The sequence below is a fragment of the Corvus cornix genome, chromosome 3 (genome assembly GCF_000738735.6).
Source record: "Corvus cornix cornix isolate S_Up_H32 chromosome 3, ASM73873v5, whole genome shotgun sequence".
In the NCBI taxonomy this organism is placed as follows: Eukaryota; Metazoa; Chordata; class Aves; order Passeriformes; family Corvidae; genus Corvus; species Corvus cornix.
In genome coordinates, this window is record NC_047056.1 from 79,066,398 (window position 1) to 79,085,169 (window position 18,772).

Sequence of the window (18,772 nt, forward strand, 5' to 3'; positions counted from 1 at the left end):
TGGACCAACTACTATCCTGCAAAATTTGGGAGTTAGCCTGTCCAAGCTCTCCTGGCACAAGGAAGTTTTTCATAAATCTGCACTCCTCTAAGGCCTGAGAATTCTATCAGGCCACTCCAGTGCATTCCCAGGTCAGGGAATGGCTAAGCAAACATCTAAATCAGCAAAGAAAACAGCACACAACTCCAAACGGGATTTCTCTACATAAAGGCACAACCCAACGTGAAACATCAGCAAACGTGTGGCTTCTACAAAATCCTTTTTCAAACTGGTAGATTGTTATGTTTGGCATCTCTCTGGTAGATACTGGTCATTCAGCAGCACCTTTAGGGCCACTGTCATGTTTCGAATATCCTAAAGAAATGTGCTTTAATTGGTGGAAGTTTGTGTTCCTCTGCTGATTAGGAAACAAGATACAGGATAAGCAGTTTTGTAAAAACTTTGCTATTTAATATAGGAATGAGTTGCTGAATCCAATGCGCCCAATGCTTTGGTTCATGTTTCTTTCAAGCCAGAGATGTCTTCAATTGCGTAACATTTCTGCAAGGTACAGTTAATACCTCCTGCCACTGCAATAATTTAAATTAGCTACTTCCTTATAGATAAAAATCTTACCCACGTCAGTAACCACTTTCATAAGGCAGAGCCAGTTAGTTTCTGGACTAACAATGCTTAGAAGAGACTTACAAGCTGTAATCCATTTTTAAATTAAGTTTGGATTGTGGGGAGGGAATCCAACGGCATAACAACCAGGAAATATAATTAACCCCATATGGTTTTACAAAAATGTATTTTCTAATGATGTTTCAGTGCTGACAAAAATTACACTAATGCTGTGATTTGACATGTGAAGATTTTAAGTCTATGCACCACCAAACTAAAGCTAAACTTAATTCTTGCCTCTATTAACTACCCTTTTAAAAAAAAAAGGGAAAAAAAAGCGCCCCAATTTGTCAATGGTTTGGAAACTTGGGTAAATCAAATGCAGCAAGACATAATGAATCTAGTATCTAGACTAGATAGTTCCAGCATTATGTAAAAAAGTATTTGTAATTATTTTCAGCCTGGACATTTCTCCAGCCTGGCTCACATGTCTGCATTAGTACCAGTGCAGTGAGGGGAGCAGAAGAAAAACATAGCTGGGGCATCTGTAACTTTTGCTGGTAAATCTGAACTCATACTCGCCTAAAGAAAAGAAGAACTGGAAGAAGCTTTTGGTTTTTTCATAGTAAATCCCACTTGGATGAAATGATTTCTGGCAAAAAGGGACCAGACAGGCCAAAAGCCTCAGGATACAAGTGCGGGCATCCCACACATCTCCACAGCTCATCTAAGGGCTACAAGTGCGGGCCTCCCACACATTTCCACGGCTCATCTAAGGGCTCCCCGCCAGGGCTCCTGGAAGGCAGCCGCGGGCCAAGCCTGGCATAGGGATCACAACTCGCTCCCTGCCAGGTTATCCGGGGTGCTGCGCACCTGGCACACACCGCTGGGAGCCTCCTGCCCCTCACCCTTCCAGGCCCCGCCAAGGCACTGCCGGGAGCTGGGGAGCCCTGGGCAAGGCCCTCCATGGGGGAGCTGGAAGAGGGGCAGGCGGCGCCTTCCTGGCCGATTTAAACCCTCCCGGCTTGCCCGAGCTTCTGGCTTCGGGACCGTGTGGGCTCTGGCCTCGTTGTACACAGAATCACAGAGAATCACGGAATCAATTAGGCTGGAAAAGACCTCTGGTATCATCGAGTCTGACCTATGACTGAACACCACAAAGTCAACTAGACCGTGCCACTAAATGCCACATCCAGTCTTTCCTTCAACACCTCCAGGGATGGTGACTCCACCACCTTCCTGGGCAGTCCATTCCAGCAACTAATCATCCTTTCTGTGAAGAAATTCCTCCTAATGTCCAATCTAAACACACTCCAGTAGGCACCCGGGCGCGCCGGCATTTTCAGGGACACCTGCGGCGCAAACAGGGTGGGTGCAGGGGATGTCCCCATGCACTGAACACCTGCGCCAAAGGTGCCCCAAAAAATAAGCCCCAAAGATGCTGCGCCACGGTCAGACGCCTTCAGAGGGGAACTGGCAGCAGGAGAGACGCGGCTGTGGCTGACCCTAAAGGCGGAGGCGTCCCGGGGACCCGGTAAGCCCCGTACCGGGAGCACCCGCCGCCCACACGCCGGGGACGCAGCGGTGCCACATCGCGGGAAGAAGCTCCCGGGCGGCGGGAGGAGAGCGGCAGGGCGGGAAAGCAGGCGGGGAGAGCCCCTCCCCAGCGCGACCCCGCGGCCCCGCGTAGCCCCTTCCCCCCCTTCGCTCCCGCGGTGGTGGCGCCCGGCGCCACACTCCCCAGCGGGGAGGCCAGTTCCACTCCCCCTGGTAGGGGGGAGGCGGGGGGGAGTCTGCGCGCGGGTCGCGTTTCCTCTTGGGGAAGCGGGTGGGAATTGTTCCCGTTTTCCGGCCGTGCCGCCCACCAGGAGCCGCGGGACCCGCCGGGCGCCCCGCGGCGCCGCCCTCACCTTTCGGAGGCGACATGGTGCTCGCCGAAGGCGCCAGGACCGCCGGGCCGGAGCCGCCCGCCGTGCCCCGCCGCTCCTCCCATCGCACCATAGAGTGCAGCGCGGCCGCCCAGAGCGCCCCGCCGCCCGCGCCGAACCATCGAGTCGAGCTCCGTCCTGCCTGGATATCCTGGAGAGCATCCTGCTCCACCCGGCCGCTTTTCGGAACTGTTTTACTGGCAGCAAACATCCAGGAAATCTCACACGCATTTCTCATTGCCAGGAGTAAGCTCGTAGCCACCGACACGTTTCTGCCGCGACAAAACCGAGATGGAGGTTACAATTGTATTCTCCAGTATTTTACAGCACTGCAGTACCTTCTCCAGTGGAAAAGAACAAAGTAGGATAAAATGAAATTTCAATCATCAGTTTACTTTTAAATAAAATGTATTTCTGGATTCTTGAAATACCAGTTGGTTGGTAAGAACTGTAGCATAAAAGCCTCAAAGCAAATGATGATAATATAGAAAGATCACAGCAAGAAAAAGTGTTTATTAATAAAGAAGTGACAGGGTATTTTTCTCTGGGGAAAAAAATAAAACTGCAGCTAGTAATTGAATTGATATTTTAATTAATAAATCTAATCATTGGTGCCTGCTCATGATTTAAAAACATGGAGGAGCAGCACATCTGGCTGCTACTAGTTTATTTTCCCAACAGAGAAAATCACCTAGTCAAAAACCATTTAGCAAAGTTCTTTCCTAGTGCTCCCCTCACGCTCCTTTGTTTTTTAAATAATGCTTTGGGGATTAATCCCTATTGTATAACTTCTAAAAGTGAAGTCAGGTGTCTTGCAAACAGTTAAACAACAAGAGAATGCTATCCTGCACAATGCCACAGAAAAATCATTCAGCAGCTTGAATCTTTGAGCTTCATTGTCACAAGCTTGTCTAAGAACGAGCCAGGAAACCACACTGCATTACAAGGCACACAAGAAAAAGAGATTTAGAAACCTTAGCACACCCTATGCAATCAGAGTTGTGCACCTAGGCATTGTGCAGGTAGCAGCTTGTGGAAGTCTTTACTGTCATGAAAAGAATATCTATTTTAAAGTACCCCCTGCTTCCATTTGAGAAGATGTTTCATCCTAAAGCTCAAATGATTCAGGGTTTCACAAACAGAAATGCTATCCGCAGTTGCATTGGTCAGACCTGGTACATATTTGCCACAATGACATAAAGCTAGAAACTTTTTCTCTGTTGTGCTTTAGTTTTTCAAACACAAGCAAAACAGAGCTTTCAAAAAGGTCCCCTGAAGTCAAGCTCCTACGGTTTGCAGTGTGCTCACCTGTACACTGTTTTGTCAAGAAATTGCTAGAGACCTAAAAGGGTGCCAGAACCATCCAAGACAGATTCCCTCTTCTCAACCTCCCAGCCTTGGCCTACACTCATTGGGTTGGGTTAACGCCATCACAAATGGACAGGCCCAAGCAGCCAGACTGGTTTCATTTTGTTGGTTTTACCTTCTTCACAGTTCTGCTCTAAGGCTGGAGCTGTGACACTTGAGTGACTCTCCTGGGCTAAGTTTTTTCACTTAAAGACAGATTTTCAACAAGCAACCATTGCATTAAAACTTCAGTAAAATCCCACAATGCTATGCATTTAAATGTTAGAAGTGAAAGTCCTTGGGAACATCTTGATTCTAAATTGCTATTTAAAATCTGTGCTTCAGTCTTATCACTTCTGTCACTTAATGCCAGTCAGCAGCCCCAACAGATAAGATAAATGAAACAGACCAACTGTTCCTGGAATCAACAGACACAGAAAAATCTTTAGTGTCTAAATTCGAATATATTCAGGGATTTTTATATACACATTGAAGATGTATCTTCAGGTTTCTCATTTTCACTTAGGTTTCATCCAGTGGTCTTGTTAAATCTACTGCAACCATATGAGTAGTGGGAGATGATCCTCCTCGGAGACCCTTCAGGAAAATCTGGGGTTTGGGTACATTGCTTGAGTTGTCACGCTTAGTCTGGGTGCCGACATCTTTTGGCAAGTACACTTGGGTGACGTTCTCTCTTCTCATGTGGCTGAGATCAGTCTGCATGGCATGAGTTAACTTGCGGCGCAAATTGGCCTAAAGACACAAAAAGAATCAGATTAAGGTAAACTTTGAACATTTTAGCACTAGTATATACTTAGGAGTGTTTGTCTATTTTACATCCATAGGAAGATATCCACTTCTGCTTATGCTGAAGAGCCATTGACCACATCTTATGTTTATTTATGTACTTTTGTCCTTTACAGAAGCAAAAGAGGCTTTTAGCTAGGTTTCTTGTACACCTAATTGGCTTCTTTTATATACCTCAGTAACAACTATTTCTTAGAATCCTTTATAAGCTATCAACACTGGCAAGACTCCTCAGTTCAAAATTCTGGATTCCTTTTATAATGTTAGAGATTTCATGGCAAAAAGAAAAACAGAAAGGAAATAGGCTGCCCAGCGGACCACAGGCCTTCACAGTGCATCTGTTCACAGAAGAAAAAAAAATCCCTTTAAATATTCTGTGTTCAGTTGATATTGTTAACTGCAATATTCCCTGTACTCACAAGTTGTTCATTTTGATTGAATTGTGAAAATCAGGTGCTATACCTTGACAACTACTTGTGCTGGCAAACCTTAGAAAGAAGCTTCTGAAATATATGCTGTTAATTGAAAAGTTTTTATGTACGTATGTGGTCAACCTTCTATGGACAGACTGATTTCCAATCCATCAGAAAATCATCATGATAGTATGACAAACATTTGCTCTGGCTTTTTTTTTCCCAAATAAATTATATATAGTATCTTCAACCCATTAAATCGATTTGAATGTAGAACAACTTTAATACTCCATGCAATTCAATTCAAAACAACATACTCTTATTACATAAGGAAGGCAACTGCAAAATTTGAAATTAATAGACACAGCAGTGGAAGCACTGCTCAAAAAACAGGGAAAAATATGGAAGAAGTGAGAGAAGTCTAGAAATAAGGAGAGAAAATACCTAGAAAAAAAAAACTGACCCAGTTGTAATGAAGTGTATGTCTTTGAATAAAAGGTTAGATTTATGTTTCAAGGAACAAAAGTTAAGAATAATTTATTCTCAACTTTGTTATATAACAATGAAAATCTGGTAATAACAGTACAAACCAATTTTATAGCTTTTCTTCTCAGTTCCCATTCATTCCATTCATAGGATCTCACAATAGTTGGAGGCAAGATATGAGTATCAGTTTGAGTACCACTGTCACGCTTTGGGGGTGGTTTCATCGAATATTTGCTTGCATTTCTGGCCTGAATGAAAAAAAACAACCAAAGCCAAGCAAGGCATTAATGAGAAGAATACAGAGAAATAGCATATGGATATGCTACTCTTTAAAAGCAAGTAGAGACCTGCAAACCACAAGTGGATAATGATTTTTACATTCAACAATATTTTTGTTCCCCATACCCCTGCTAAAAGGAAAACATTAAGTATCTGATAGATTTAATTTCTGACAGAAAACCCTTGAGGCAGAGGCCACAGCTGAGTTGCAGGCTCCTGGATACCTAGTGAGTACTTAATTGTTGGCTTTTGGAAAAAAAAGGGTCCCGCTACCACCAGTATTTTATGATGCAGGCACCTCAGTTTGTCTTTATGAATGGACTAAGTATCACAAATCATAACTGGGAGAAATGCACACATCTCTGCTACAGCTGGGATATAAACTATGTTTCACACCAAGGGCCAGTTCAAGACTACATTCTTTCCACTGCTAAGGACCTAAAATTCACAAGTGGATCACAGGGAATCTTGTCTATAAATCCAAATCAAGTCTTTGAATTTCACATAGTAGGACCATCACATAACTCTCCTATTACTTTGTCTGTTATTTTGTAGTATGTTCCATAACTTCTGTCCCCAGGTATCACTACACCCTCATCCAGCACACATGGATGGACTGCTAAGCTAAAACTCCAGTTAACACGATATCTGACTTATCTTCTGTTGCATTTATTTACTGTTCTTTTAAGCTACTTTTGCAAAAATGAGGAAAATAAACATCAGACACAAGACCTGCCTAGGCTGTGGACTAATAGCTTTTATCACTGCCAGAATGCTTTGGATCTGCATATTCTCCTATGAAGAGATAAGGTGAAAATGACATTAAGTAGGAACATTTTTTCAACACTGAAGACCTGGAAAAGATGGACCTTCAGATAGGCAGAAGAGTTTATTCTTCACTAAAGATAGGTATCATCTATTCTCTTTTAGAAAGGACAGGCCAATCAGTGATGCAGCAGCTGTTCAGCAAGAGGCATGGGCAGTGTGTACCTGCGCATGTGGAACAAGGTATTCAAACTGATGATGGAGCTCAAGCAGTTGAATTAGCTCTGGATATTCTTTTGCTTTTTCTACATTCAATTGAATGAACTTATCTGGATCTTGAGCAAAGATGTATGCAGCTTCTTTTGAACTGAAAACATAACATTTCTCCTTGTGCTTCAAAATTCCAATAGCAGGATTTCCTAAAAATGAGAAGAAAAGCCAACCCAAAATAAACTCCACAAATTAAAATAGTGAACAGTATGATATCCAATACAAAAGACATTTGTAATCAAGATTCTGTGTTTCCCTCAAGTTAGTTTCACTTCCTTCTTTTTCTGAACTCAGTATAAACCCTTGAAAGCAAGCTTTTTCAAATATAGAAAAGTCTGTTTTGTTAGGCCAGTAAAACTGCTTTTGATCAGTTCACATCCAGCATGCCTTAGTGCATGTCTCAGAAAAACAACAAATCAAACACATATAGCAAAGGCATAAGAAACCAGTCTCTACTCTCAAATGTTTCCCCTATAATCTCCAGCAAATATCTGATTGCAGATCAGCAGTGCATTTATACCAAAGAGCATAACACTGAGAATAACTGAAGAAGCAGATAAAGCAGCTGGGAAGCTGAACAATAAATTAACAGAGAAAATGAAGTGTCAATAAAGGCCAAATAACTTATATGGGAAAACACAAACTGATATCAAGGACAGTGGCAGGCTGTGCTTCAGATGTCATTGCCCAGGAAAGACCAGAATCATCATAGACAGTGCCCTGAAAATACCCAGTCAAAAAAGGAATTATTAGTATGCAAACAGAGGAGAAGAAAACCAACATTATAACAACCTGTAGGCTACATTTGTAATAATACATTTTGTTCCAATACAACAGAACAAGTAAAAGGGATCTAGGAGTGATCAAAGGCTTGTGATACCTTTCATAGAAGGAGTGGTTAAAGAAGAAGCCTCCTCAGCATGAAAAAAAAAGAAATAATATGATAGTGGGTTATAAAACCATAAATTGTGTGCAATATAAAATTACTATTTACTAGATTTCTTTCCTTTAATAGAAGGACTATCAAGTCTTTGTTGAAATTATCAAGCCAGAGCTTAAACCATCTCAAGAAGAGGTACCTTTTCATAGCATATATAATTGTGGGGCTCTTGAGAATAAGAATATCCCATGGCAAACTCTAGATGGATTCAAAAATCAATTAGATAAATGAAAAACCTCTTTGAAGGATTATTTAACAGAAGGTTACAGACTCAACATTAATCAGAGGAAATCCCATAACTGCTAGAACAAGGAAAGATATAATAAAGGAAGGATCACTCTGACTGGAATTCTTGTAATTTTAAAGTGTTCATGACTGTCCATGAGCAGTAATCAGATACAGGGCTAGAGAGACCTTCAGTCCAACTCAGGACAGATGTTCTCATGTGCAATACTAAATAAGTGTAAATAAACTACATTGCTATTGAAACAGCTGTTCTTTAATACTGACAAGTAAATGGCCATATTTTCCTCCCAAACTCCAGTAGGTTTAAAAAAATTCTATATGGACAGGTTCTAGAAAGGATAGGGAGACAGAAAACATGAACTAGGGTAGCTGAAATAAGGCTTACTTTCAAGACAAATGAGCCTAGAGAGACAAAAATTCCTACAATTAGTTGACTTAATCAAGTGCACTTTTGCACTCTTTTCAGGAAAGATTTTTAGTACTTTCTCATGACTATTTAAAAATACATGTGATGTAGGCATGAATGGCTATGTTTGCAACATACAGACACACAAAATAGAAGGAATGGTCATTTCCCTATGCCTGCATTATAGCACATTAACAACAGTAAACAAACCTGTATTCTGCTACAGTGGAGGTGATACAGATGCACATAGAGCAGGAAGAAACGTTTCTCCATCCCATCTTGTTTCTGCCCCTGCTTGCTCTTCAAGCCCTCCTACCTTCTACTAAGGGCAGTTTATTCATGTATTTAAAGAACCATACTTTAACAAGGGAAATAAGTTAGCTGAGGTGAAAACTGCAAATGTGGAAAAACAGTATTCCAGCTTTGACATAAGAGGATGCATTCACAATGCCTTTACATTTTCCCTAGTCCTTGTGTAAATATATAGTATGGAAAATGTCTAACTACAAAGCATACCTACTAGGGTGAGACCTTTCACACCAATTGAATGTGCACAGAAACCATGGTACTGGATTAGCAACTCATCAAAATCATCAGTAGTCTCTGGAAAAAGCCATTCTTGGTTCTTGAAATCAGAAACATTCACTCTGGTTTCTACGAAAAGATAAAACAAAGGAAGGATTTCAATATTAAAATATCAGATGTTTAAAAGATAATAATATTACAGGATGACCAGATTATTCTGATTTTCACAGGATGACCTGCAGTGCCCAGATCCCAAAAGCCAAACTTTAGTCCTGCCTTGAAAGAGAACCTACTGAAAAATAAGTCCTGCAGGAATCTTCTTTAGTAGCATTAGTTTTCTCTGGAAACAGGGGACAACAACAGGAAGGTAATATCTTATTCTTCCATTTTGTTTTCACCCACGCATGTATTACAAACTCCCTGGCATAACACTTGGTTCCTAGGGATACCATCTTACAAACAAACACTTCTGGTAACTGAAACCCTGCTAAATTATCTTGTTTATCACCTACCCCTCCATTTCCAAAGTTCTGAAAGGTATAAAAAGACACAAATACACTTTAAAGTCTTTTAAAATATTATATATATTCTCTGATCATTCTGCCATTTTTGTAAGGTATGCTTGTATCTAGAAGCTACATTTAAATTTTACATGTAAAAATAAAATTCCAAGCTACACTACATGAAAGTGTAAATCTATACCCTACAATGCTTATTTTAATTTACTGTGCAAATTCTGAGTATTAAAAAATCAATATATACCACCTTCTGTAAAGCACCTTTTGTAAAGAAAATTCCAACTACAAAATCTGGAAAATGAGGGAAAACAAACAAGTATTAACTTTCCATACCCATGGTTTCTTTTATCCTTTCCTCATCACTTTTCACAGTCACTCCTTCCAGAAAAGATGTTAGCATTTCCTCTGGAAAAAGCTGTGATTGGATTTCCAAGAATTGTTGCAGATTGTCAGTCATATTTGTGAGGAAGCTTAGCAGTAGTTTTGCATCCTGAAAGCCGGTCCAAAGCTTAGAAAGTTCCATAAACAGAGGCTAGAACATAAAGAAAATGATCCGAACTGCAGATTTGTTTTATGTCTACAGTGTAACCCAAGCACTGTGCACAAAAGTCTCCGCTATGAACAAAGCAGGGCTGATCTCCAAGGCCTTCAGCAACCATAAATTCAAGGGGAACTCAGGGACACTGTAAGAGGAGCTTCCACCACATATGCCTAAAGCAAGTATATCCAGCATGTCATCCCACAGGCAAGAATAGTACTTTTCTGTATTTTACTCCAAATAAATGTATTCTGTGACCATGCCTTGAATTGAGCACTTCATTGACATACAGTTTTATAACTGAAAATATGGTGTACAGGAATAAGGACCAGAAGGAACACAGCTGATTAATTACCAAACTAGGTAAAACCACACCTAGGTACAAACTATGAGGCTTTTTTATTTTGTCTGCCCTGTTTCCAGAGTGACTAGGTACTGCAGCCCCACGTGTGCCAAATGGAAGGGGTGCAGGCCTCTTCAGAGTGGTCCATGGTTCAGGGCAAAACTGGAAGCTGCCCTTCCTGGCAGTGACGCTGGTGTACAGGTGTAGGCACATAAAGAGGCAGCCTATAAGCTTTAAGTATAAATGCTGTTTTCAATGACAATGACATAAAAAGTGCCCTGTTACATCTAAACACACAGAGAGCATTTACAGGAAGAGATTCAACCAATCTGAAATGTGCACTTAACAACACATTTTATGCATGTTAACAACATTATCGTAAGAACAGCCAACAGAGCCAGCTCTGGAATTCATCAGCATTGCTAATGCTGTGGAAATGTTATGGTTACAAAAATGGAAGAAATTAAAGGAAGGGCAGCAAGATCAAAAACATTCTTAATAGAAAAAACAAGGAATACTAATGAAATGTACTATTTTTCCTAAAACAAATATTTACTACAGATATAGGCCTTATCCTATGCTTTTAAAAGACAGAATGCCCTGCTTCTCTACCTTTGTAGAGGATCCAGCTTGTCAACAACAAGCCAAAGACAAGAGAAGTTATTTAAATGGTGTGTTAATATAAAAATCTGGAAAGGATCTGAAATCAAAAGGCATTATATATTCTGTCTTCAGCAGAGAAGACAAAACAACTAACCAACCTGGAGCAAAAAAAAATTCTAGGAAGGCAGCAAACAACAACAGTCAGCTTTTAGGGAAAGGGATAAGGTATATCAGTCACTTAAGCCCCACAAAGATACAGAAGAGAAAAAACTGCTTTGAACAGCTGGACAAGAGGGGAAAATGTTCTCCAAATGAGAACATCTGGTTTATAAAATCAAAAGCATACATAAACTGAAGCTTGGATCACTCAGTTAAAGTGCTGTTCCTAAGAGTTTCCAGCTTGGATGCCCTTATGGAAAGTGTAAAAAATAAACTGAGTAGGTGGAGGTCATAATCTTCCTCTTCCTCCACAGTAGGCTTTATTTTGCCTTCTAATAATTAGCTTAGAATGTTGAAAAATAACCTAAAATATGGATGAAACTGCATGCTGGTGCAGGAGCTAACCACAAGGAATTGGAATGGTAATCAAATCACACAAAATAACGAGCTGTTACATGAAAAGCAAATTAAATGAAGCTGGTTTCTAGCATATTTCTCTCCCGTTTCCTTTATAACATGCCAGCATAATAATCCCAGGTTTTCCCAGGCTCATCAAGCAGCCTCCCCCATAATACCTGTAGTTCACAGCACTCATTCCCTCTCCCCCCAATACCTCCCTCCCATGTCCTGTAGCTCCCAACCAAGGGTGCAACAGTACAGAATATCAATCCTGCAGAGGTACCTTCAGTGGCTGCTGCCCATTTCAGACTTGATCTTGGTAAGGCTCTAATTGTGTGTTTCTAGTTGCTCTTTCTTTTTTTTTTTTTCACAAAACTTGCAGAAAATGACATATTTTGAGATCTTTGGACTCTGACAAATGTGACTGAAACTTGCCAACAGGTTCAGAAGCTATTGTGAGGGGAAAAGAGGCTGACACCCCTATCACAGAAACCCAGTTTCTTCAGAAAAATTATATCAGTGACTCATACTGTAATTACAGGGATTGCTATCTAAGGGAACTTTTAAAGAATCACACTCTGATGTGCTGTTTTCTGCAACCATTATGTTCTTACAGTTTCTGCAAGGAACAGGAAAGAATATTTACACACACAAAAAAGGAAAATATCACTGTAAATCTACAAATACTGACAAATAACTCAAGACACTTACAGTAAAATACCATTTAATTCCTTTGCTCCTTTATTGTACCTTGCCTTTTTTATGCCTTAAGAGCAAGTCTTTTAGTTGTCCCTTCAAAAATCACAGATGATACTGTAATATAGAGAAAAAATATGCAGCCCCTTTCTTAATATAAACTAGTCAAAAACACACCAGCAAAGTATCTTACTTTAATAATTTCTTTCTATTGAAGAAGTAATGGGTTTTCCATTTGTAATACTTACAAAAACGTCTTTGGACTCTATGGAAGTCTTATCCTGCATTCTGTTTTTCAGTACCATCATTGTTGCTTCAACCTGAACACCCAATGATTCAACTTCTTGAGCATTTGTAATTGCATCAGACTGGAAAGAGAACTCCAGGTAAGATGCATCATACTCAAAAAATCAAGTATTTAGTAATAAGTATTTACTTGGATCTCTTCATTCAACTATTTTCAGAACAACTGTTTTAGGGAACAAAATGTACTCTAGCTTTCTACAAAATACATTTTTCCTTAAATGTTCAGGTGTTTAGACACTTCACTCACACATAAACTACCAATTTTTATAGAAAATCCTCTACATTTTCCCAATGAAGAGAACAAAATAAAATAAAAAATATTTTTTCAATGCCTTATATAGGAAAGACTAATAAATGCCTGCAGTTTCTCAAAACACAAATGAAAAGCTCTTCATTAACAAGCATTTAAGCTGTATTCTTCAAAGATTTTTGATGACTCCATATATTTTGGGGGTGTCTGCACACTAAAATTGAGATAATTTATGGATTCATCACAGAGATTTTTTCTCTCATGCCTTTTGGGGCAGAGAATCATTATGCAAACAACTCTTTAATGGTGCACTTGACAGTGCCAGACTAATAGGATAATGGCTGGACTTGATGATTTTAAAGGTATTTTCCAACCTAAACAATCTATGGTTCTTTATCTAAAAATATATTTTATTTTATTTCATTTATTTCCGAATAATTTCTCTTATATTTCTGTCCTGTACAAGTAGGTAAGCTGAAGACATTCCACCTGCAATAAAAGTCCACAGGATATAACACGATGATATCTCACCAGAAGGATGCTTAGGAAGCTTTCGTACTGTCTCACATTGAACAGTGCTTCTTTTAATTTAAAAGTACTAAGCCGGGAGTATCTGGGGGGGTCTTCCTGCATGGATTCCAGCAGGGCTGTGTACTGGTGGGCTAGCAGCTGGCAGGAATTCAGACGTTCATCGACAGTCTGTGTAGCTGACGGAATGGCTTCATTCAGGATGGCTGGCACTATTCACGTAGAATAAATACGAAATATGTATAAAAAGAAATAATGAAATCATTATTGAATGGTTAAAGTGCAATATTTGAGCATAATGATCCTCTAATAAAATTTTAATTTCTAAATTTTGTCCTCATATTCATGCATTTCCAAATACTTGCGAACCAGATTCAACCACCCTATCTCACTAGTCAGGTTGTTTCAAATATTTAGAATTACAGGTGTGGAAATATCACAGTGAAGTCAAGGAATGTGAGAAAGCTTGCTTTATATTAGATGCAACTCTGTTGCTACAACTGACATGGGTTTCCTGAGAGAATCTGCACAAGTTTGAATTCTCAGTTTCCTAATTTGTAAAATATTAATAACAGTTACAGGCCTCCCTGGGATGGGAAATTATTGGAGCAGCTCCAGTGAAGAAGGCCGGGAAGAATGAATTGGGAATACCCAGATCAAATGCAGTTGTTTACTTACAGTCCTCAATGCCGCTTCCTCCTTTCTGGCACTGCTTGTTGTACAAACGAATTCCTGTGACTAGCATGGCAAGATCTTTCAGCTGTTGTTCTTTGTCCTTCTTACTGAGTGAGATGAAAGTAATCATCTCTGCCTGGGGGAATACACTCTGCAAGGCAGCTATAAGCATTACAAAGTGGGAGAAAACCCTCAATATGAGGGAACAGAAAAGAAAATCATTAAATAAGAAAAAATACCCTCTCCTGAACAAATGCAAAAAGTAGGAAACCCATAGGAAATTTACACTTCAAGGCTGAGCAATGACAGTTTGGATAGTAAGCATTTATCACAGTTTACCCTGTTTGTATCTAAATGTCAGCAAAGAGAAGGTGAAATTTTATTTTTCAAGAAGAAAAGCCCAATTTCACAGCTGGGAGTTTACTGACCTGTTACCTCCCTGACAGCCTCAATATCTGTTGGGGCTCCCAGGCCAGATCTCAGCAGCACATAAGTAACAATCTTTTGATACATATTCTCTCTTTCTTCTTGTGCACGTGCACCAGCCTCTGTGATAGCTCTGACCATAGGAGCCAGTTTTCCTTCCAGAACACGCTGCTGCTCACTGAGTAAATCATCTAGGAAACAAGGATGCTTAGAAAGTGCTATCTAAATTCTTTGAAATCTGGCTTATACAGAGGGTACAATTCATTTCCACAGTCAGAGCACCCTCTTAAGGTTTCTGAAGGACAGGTATGTGGAAGAGATGTTCATAGTACCACACCATTAGAATTTAATACAGAAGAGTTACACATTAATATAATTAGCATGATTAACATCAGCCAGTAGAGTCCTGAGAACTATTCAGGCCAAATTAAACAGCAAGTCTCTGGCTCTCTGGACTCCTCTGACTGTAGGACATATTTCAAACACACCAGAACTTACATGCTCAAATTTGAACACTACTCAAGATCTCAAAAACTTGCTGGAGTTACTTAGCTTATAGAGTTCAGAGGATTTAGGAGCAGCTCCCAGTGTTGCTAATTTTTGGGTTTAATCCATGCTACCAGGAAAATATTTTCATTATCTCCCCACACAGAAATGCTTTTCTCATGTCTGTACTTGTTCTGTGTCTTCTATTTCCCAGCCAGCCTCCACTGTCCCATTGAGATCTGAAGTTACATTTACAGCAGAGGCATTTTCCCCATCTCATTTTATTTTCACATTCCGATTCTCAGACCATATGAAATTACTACTGATGAGACAAAAATGTACTCAATTAAAACTGTAACTGATTGTTCAAGATTACTCACATCTCCCGGTTAGGGATATTGATAAAACACTGAGTTCTCTTTGAGATACACGAGCAGAGTTCTGAGTGCCTTCAGACACACAGGTGCAGGTGCAGGTGCAGGTTGAAAACAGCTAACCACTGAACCTGAAAGTGTAATTGTCCTCAAGCAACCTAATACATTCTATTCAGTAAATCTCTCAGACAGGATGAGAAGAGTGTACTCTCAAATTTTATGTACACTTTTCCCTACTATACCCATACTGAAACATCAGACTCCTGTACAGTAAATTTCTCATGGGATTTTTATTTTGCTTTACTGCCAGCATTCATTTAACAGTAATTACTATTATTAAATTCTAAACTCAGCATCAACTTCTATGAAAACATATTAGAAATTACCTCGGTTTGCATAGTTCATATCAAAATAAACTTGCATCTTAATTGTGCTTAGGGATGGGTTTGTTGTGTCAAGCAGTCTGGTAACACAGCGCTAAAAAGAGAGTCAGAGAAGTGAATTCTTTCTCATCTCTGGGGAAACATCTGAACTGACAGGGATCTACTACAGGTTTCACAACAGCTGTAGAGCCCCCTTGCTACCATTCTCTCCATATAAAGCTTTTCTAAGGCATTTATTTACAGAAACTGCTGTCTTTAGCAACAGAACCATGAGAATAAAGTAGCACTAGAATTTTGAAAGTGTGCATGTCATTTTAGTTACAGGAACAGGTAGAAAATAATGCTGTAGTCTTAGCTAAATACTGACTCTCAACATCATGTCAGAATTACCTGGATAAGATCCTGCATATTGTTTTCTGTAAGGATTCGATCCATATTAAAGTCATTTCTTGGATCTAAAACAACAGCTTTCACCTAGAGATTGCCAAAACAAAGATACTAATTTACATCTCAAAATATCATCTTCACACCTCACCTTTTATTTTCTGAAAAATCTCAGATGCATTCAGTATTTCTTTTACTATTCATTTTTATCCATTTCAATCTTTGATAATGAAACAAAATCACTTCATTTCTCATCTAGTCAGCTTCAATCTCAGTTCTCAGGTGCAAATGAAGAAAAAAACCTTTTTTTTTGGAAAAAACATTTAAATACAGCTCCTTTGAAAATTACCTGGAAAAATATTTTCCTAAGTAACATTTTTTGAAAATCCATCATGGTTGTTTATAAACTTCTTTGTTGCTGTTATAGTCATCAGTATAAACATTTACCATTTGAATAAAAAACCCATAGTATTCTGCATGCAGCAAAATATGTTAATGTTTGCAGTTGGTGTTCATGCTGGGTGCCTTGCCAGCCACTTGTATGAATTTTTTACTCATTAAAATTTTCCTGCTTAATTGATTAATACTGCTTTTGAGCCCAATCTATTTTCTAGATCTGTAGTGTCACCTTTAGGGGAAAAAACAGCAGATCAACAGTACTGCTGTGAACCATTTGCATTTATACACAAGTTTATCAAGAGATGATCAACAATTTAAAAGGAACCTAGCTCCATCTTTCTTCAGACACATCTCTGGAGGTGCATTCAGACTATATTCTGCAGCAGTGCTATGTCTCCTAAGAGAAGCCAAAATGTAAAATGTTTTTAGGATACTTATGGTTGTCTACCAAGGACAATACTGAGACTGATTCCATTAAATTTTCACTTTAAGTGGGATCAGAGCCCACTCCTTCAAATATTCAGCCCATTTGTACTACCTGGCCCTGTGTGAACAGAGAAACAACAAAAAAAATTATCCATCACAATAGAGAGAGGAGGTAAACATCGAAGAACAAATATAGGTGCTGCATTAAACATTCACCTATGGATCACACATTCATTTATGAGGTTGTGAAGAAACGTTATTAAAACTTGAGAGCACTTCTCTTTTCCATTTCTGAAAGAAAATAATGGTAATCTGCCTGCATAACAAAACTGAGAAAGAGCTCTGAGTTGGAGTTCAGAGAGTTTCCAAGACTCAGGACCTGCAGCCTTCTTGGGGCATTATATTCACACAGATTTCAGGGGAATAAAATACTTTTACAGGACCCTTTACTAGATGTCGCTGGATGCCCCTTTAAAATTTCTCAATGCAGGCAATTGGAAACCAAGAGATTTCCAAGCTCAGGTCAGTCCTGAAAGCCTCAGCTGCCGCCAGCCCCTGAACGCTTCCCTTCGCGCTTACCATGAAGGCCACCAAGGTTTCAGAGAGGGTCTGTCCCTGGGCAGCGCACTCCAGGCCGACTTGGCGGATTATTCTCTTGATCACGCTTTGGGTCAGCTCGCCGGACATGCTGGCCAAGCACACACGCCTTAGCGGGGTTACATTCACTTCAGCGAGGGTTCCTCTCGGCGCGGCCCCGCCGGGCAGCCCGTCCCGACCCCAGAGCGCGCCGGCGGCCGCTGGCGAGGGGCGGGAGCGGCCGCGGCCGAGCGCCAGCCCCGGGCGTTGCCGTGGGGACGCGGCCCAGCCCGGCCCGGCCTGCCGGGAGAGCGGCGAGGGGCACGCGGCGGTGTGAATTGACACACAGCGCATAGGGAGACGCGTGTTTGTACAGGATGTATGGGCCGGTGTGCGTGCAGAACATACACGCCTGCATATATGCCCAGCTGTAGAGGCACAGGAGTGTAGGTGTGTATGGGTACATGAACATCTCAGTGCACACACAAACCGTGTGCGTGGACGTCTGCGGCTATGGCTGTATGTAGGTGCGTGTAAATATACATACATACGTGTGTATAAAGACACATGCATACCGTCCGTGGGTATACATACCTTAATACCAGAGAATCGTTAGGGTTGGAAGGAACTTCTAGAAATTATCCAGTCTAACCCTGCTGCCAAGGCAGAGTCACCTAGAGCAGGCTACTCAGGAATGTGTCCACGTGGGTTTGGAACATCTCCGGAGGGACATCCACAACCTCCCTGGGCAGCCTGTTCAGTGCTCTGCCACGCTCTGTGTAAAGTTCTTCCTCATGTTGAGGTAGAACTTCTTGTTTTAGTTTATGGCCGTTGTTCCTCACCCTCTCACTGGGCACCACTGAAAAGTGTCTGGCACCATCCTCTTGGCACCCATCTTTGAGATATTTATGTGCATTAATGAGATCCCCTCCCAGTCTTTTCAAGACTAAACAGGCCCACCTCCTGCAGCCTCTCCTTATGAGAGAGATGTTCCAGATCCCAAATGGTTTTTTTGTGGACCCATATATACTCATACATACAATATATATACCCCACATGGCAGCAGGGGGGGTATATATATTGTATGTATGAGTATATGTGGATCAGAACTAGGTGATCTTTAAGGGCCCTTCCAACCCAAACCATTCTATGAATGGTCTGCAGGGGTGGGGGGAGGTAGAGTGGGAAAAAGAAAACCTTCAGGCCAAGCAAGCACACAGCCAAAACACCTGTGTGTTAACAACACACCCCAAATCCAAAGCACAGCACCACAGGGGATGCTGATAAA

At 40.6% G+C, this 18,772-nt stretch overlaps 2 protein-coding genes and 1 long non-coding RNA gene across 6 annotated transcripts in view; 1 reads left to right on the forward strand and 2 right to left on the reverse strand.

Moving 5' to 3' along the window:
* The window catches only part of SLC35A1 (solute carrier family 35 member A1), a 17,966-nt gene extending 13,864 nt beyond the window's left edge, over positions 1-4,102 (reverse strand). The window contains exons 1-2 of one of the 2 annotated variants that reach the window (XM_010404473.3): positions 4,015-4,102; positions 2,514-2,803 (exon numbers count right to left, since the gene is read on the reverse strand). In XM_010404473.3, the coding sequence (XP_010402775.1) occupies positions 2,514-2,769 (256 nt within the window). In that variant the 5' untranslated portion in view covers positions 2,770-2,803; positions 4,015-4,102. Of the gene's footprint in view, positions 1-2,513; positions 2,804-3,839; positions 3,929-4,014 lie in introns of those variants that run through there. The other variant, XM_010404464.3, reaches the window with a different exon arrangement.
* LOC120411601 lies at positions 2,632-10,065 on the forward strand. Its single transcript, XR_005604030.1, has 2 exons — positions 2,632-2,892; positions 9,246-10,065. It is a non-coding gene; the product is annotated as an uncharacterized LOC120411601 (long non-coding RNA).
* Positions 2,904-17,717, reverse strand: CFAP206 (cilia and flagella associated protein 206). 3 transcript variants are annotated; one of them, XM_010404436.3, is made up of 12 exons: positions 17,488-17,717; positions 16,090-16,173; positions 15,703-15,793; positions 14,459-14,647; positions 14,034-14,192; positions 13,359-13,567; positions 12,520-12,639; positions 9,867-10,065; positions 9,007-9,144; positions 6,854-7,047; positions 5,689-5,832; positions 2,904-4,631 (listed from the first exon to the last, which is right to left on the reverse strand). In XM_010404436.3, exons 1-12 carry the CDS (start codon positions 17,593-17,595, stop codon positions 4,401-4,403), a joined length of 1,866 nt encoding a protein of 621 aa, XP_010402738.1. In that variant the 5' UTR covers positions 17,596-17,717; the 3' UTR covers positions 2,904-4,400. The 3 variants fall into 3 exon arrangements, with proteins under 3 accessions (XP_010402738.1, XP_010402753.1, XP_039423932.1); XM_010404451.3 differs by lacking the exon at positions 15,703-15,793 and having other exon boundaries at positions 17,488-17,529; XM_039567998.1 differs by lacking the exons at positions 15,703-15,793; positions 17,488-17,717 and having other exon boundaries at positions 16,090-17,481.
* Positions 17,718-18,772: the final 1,055 nt, after the last annotated feature.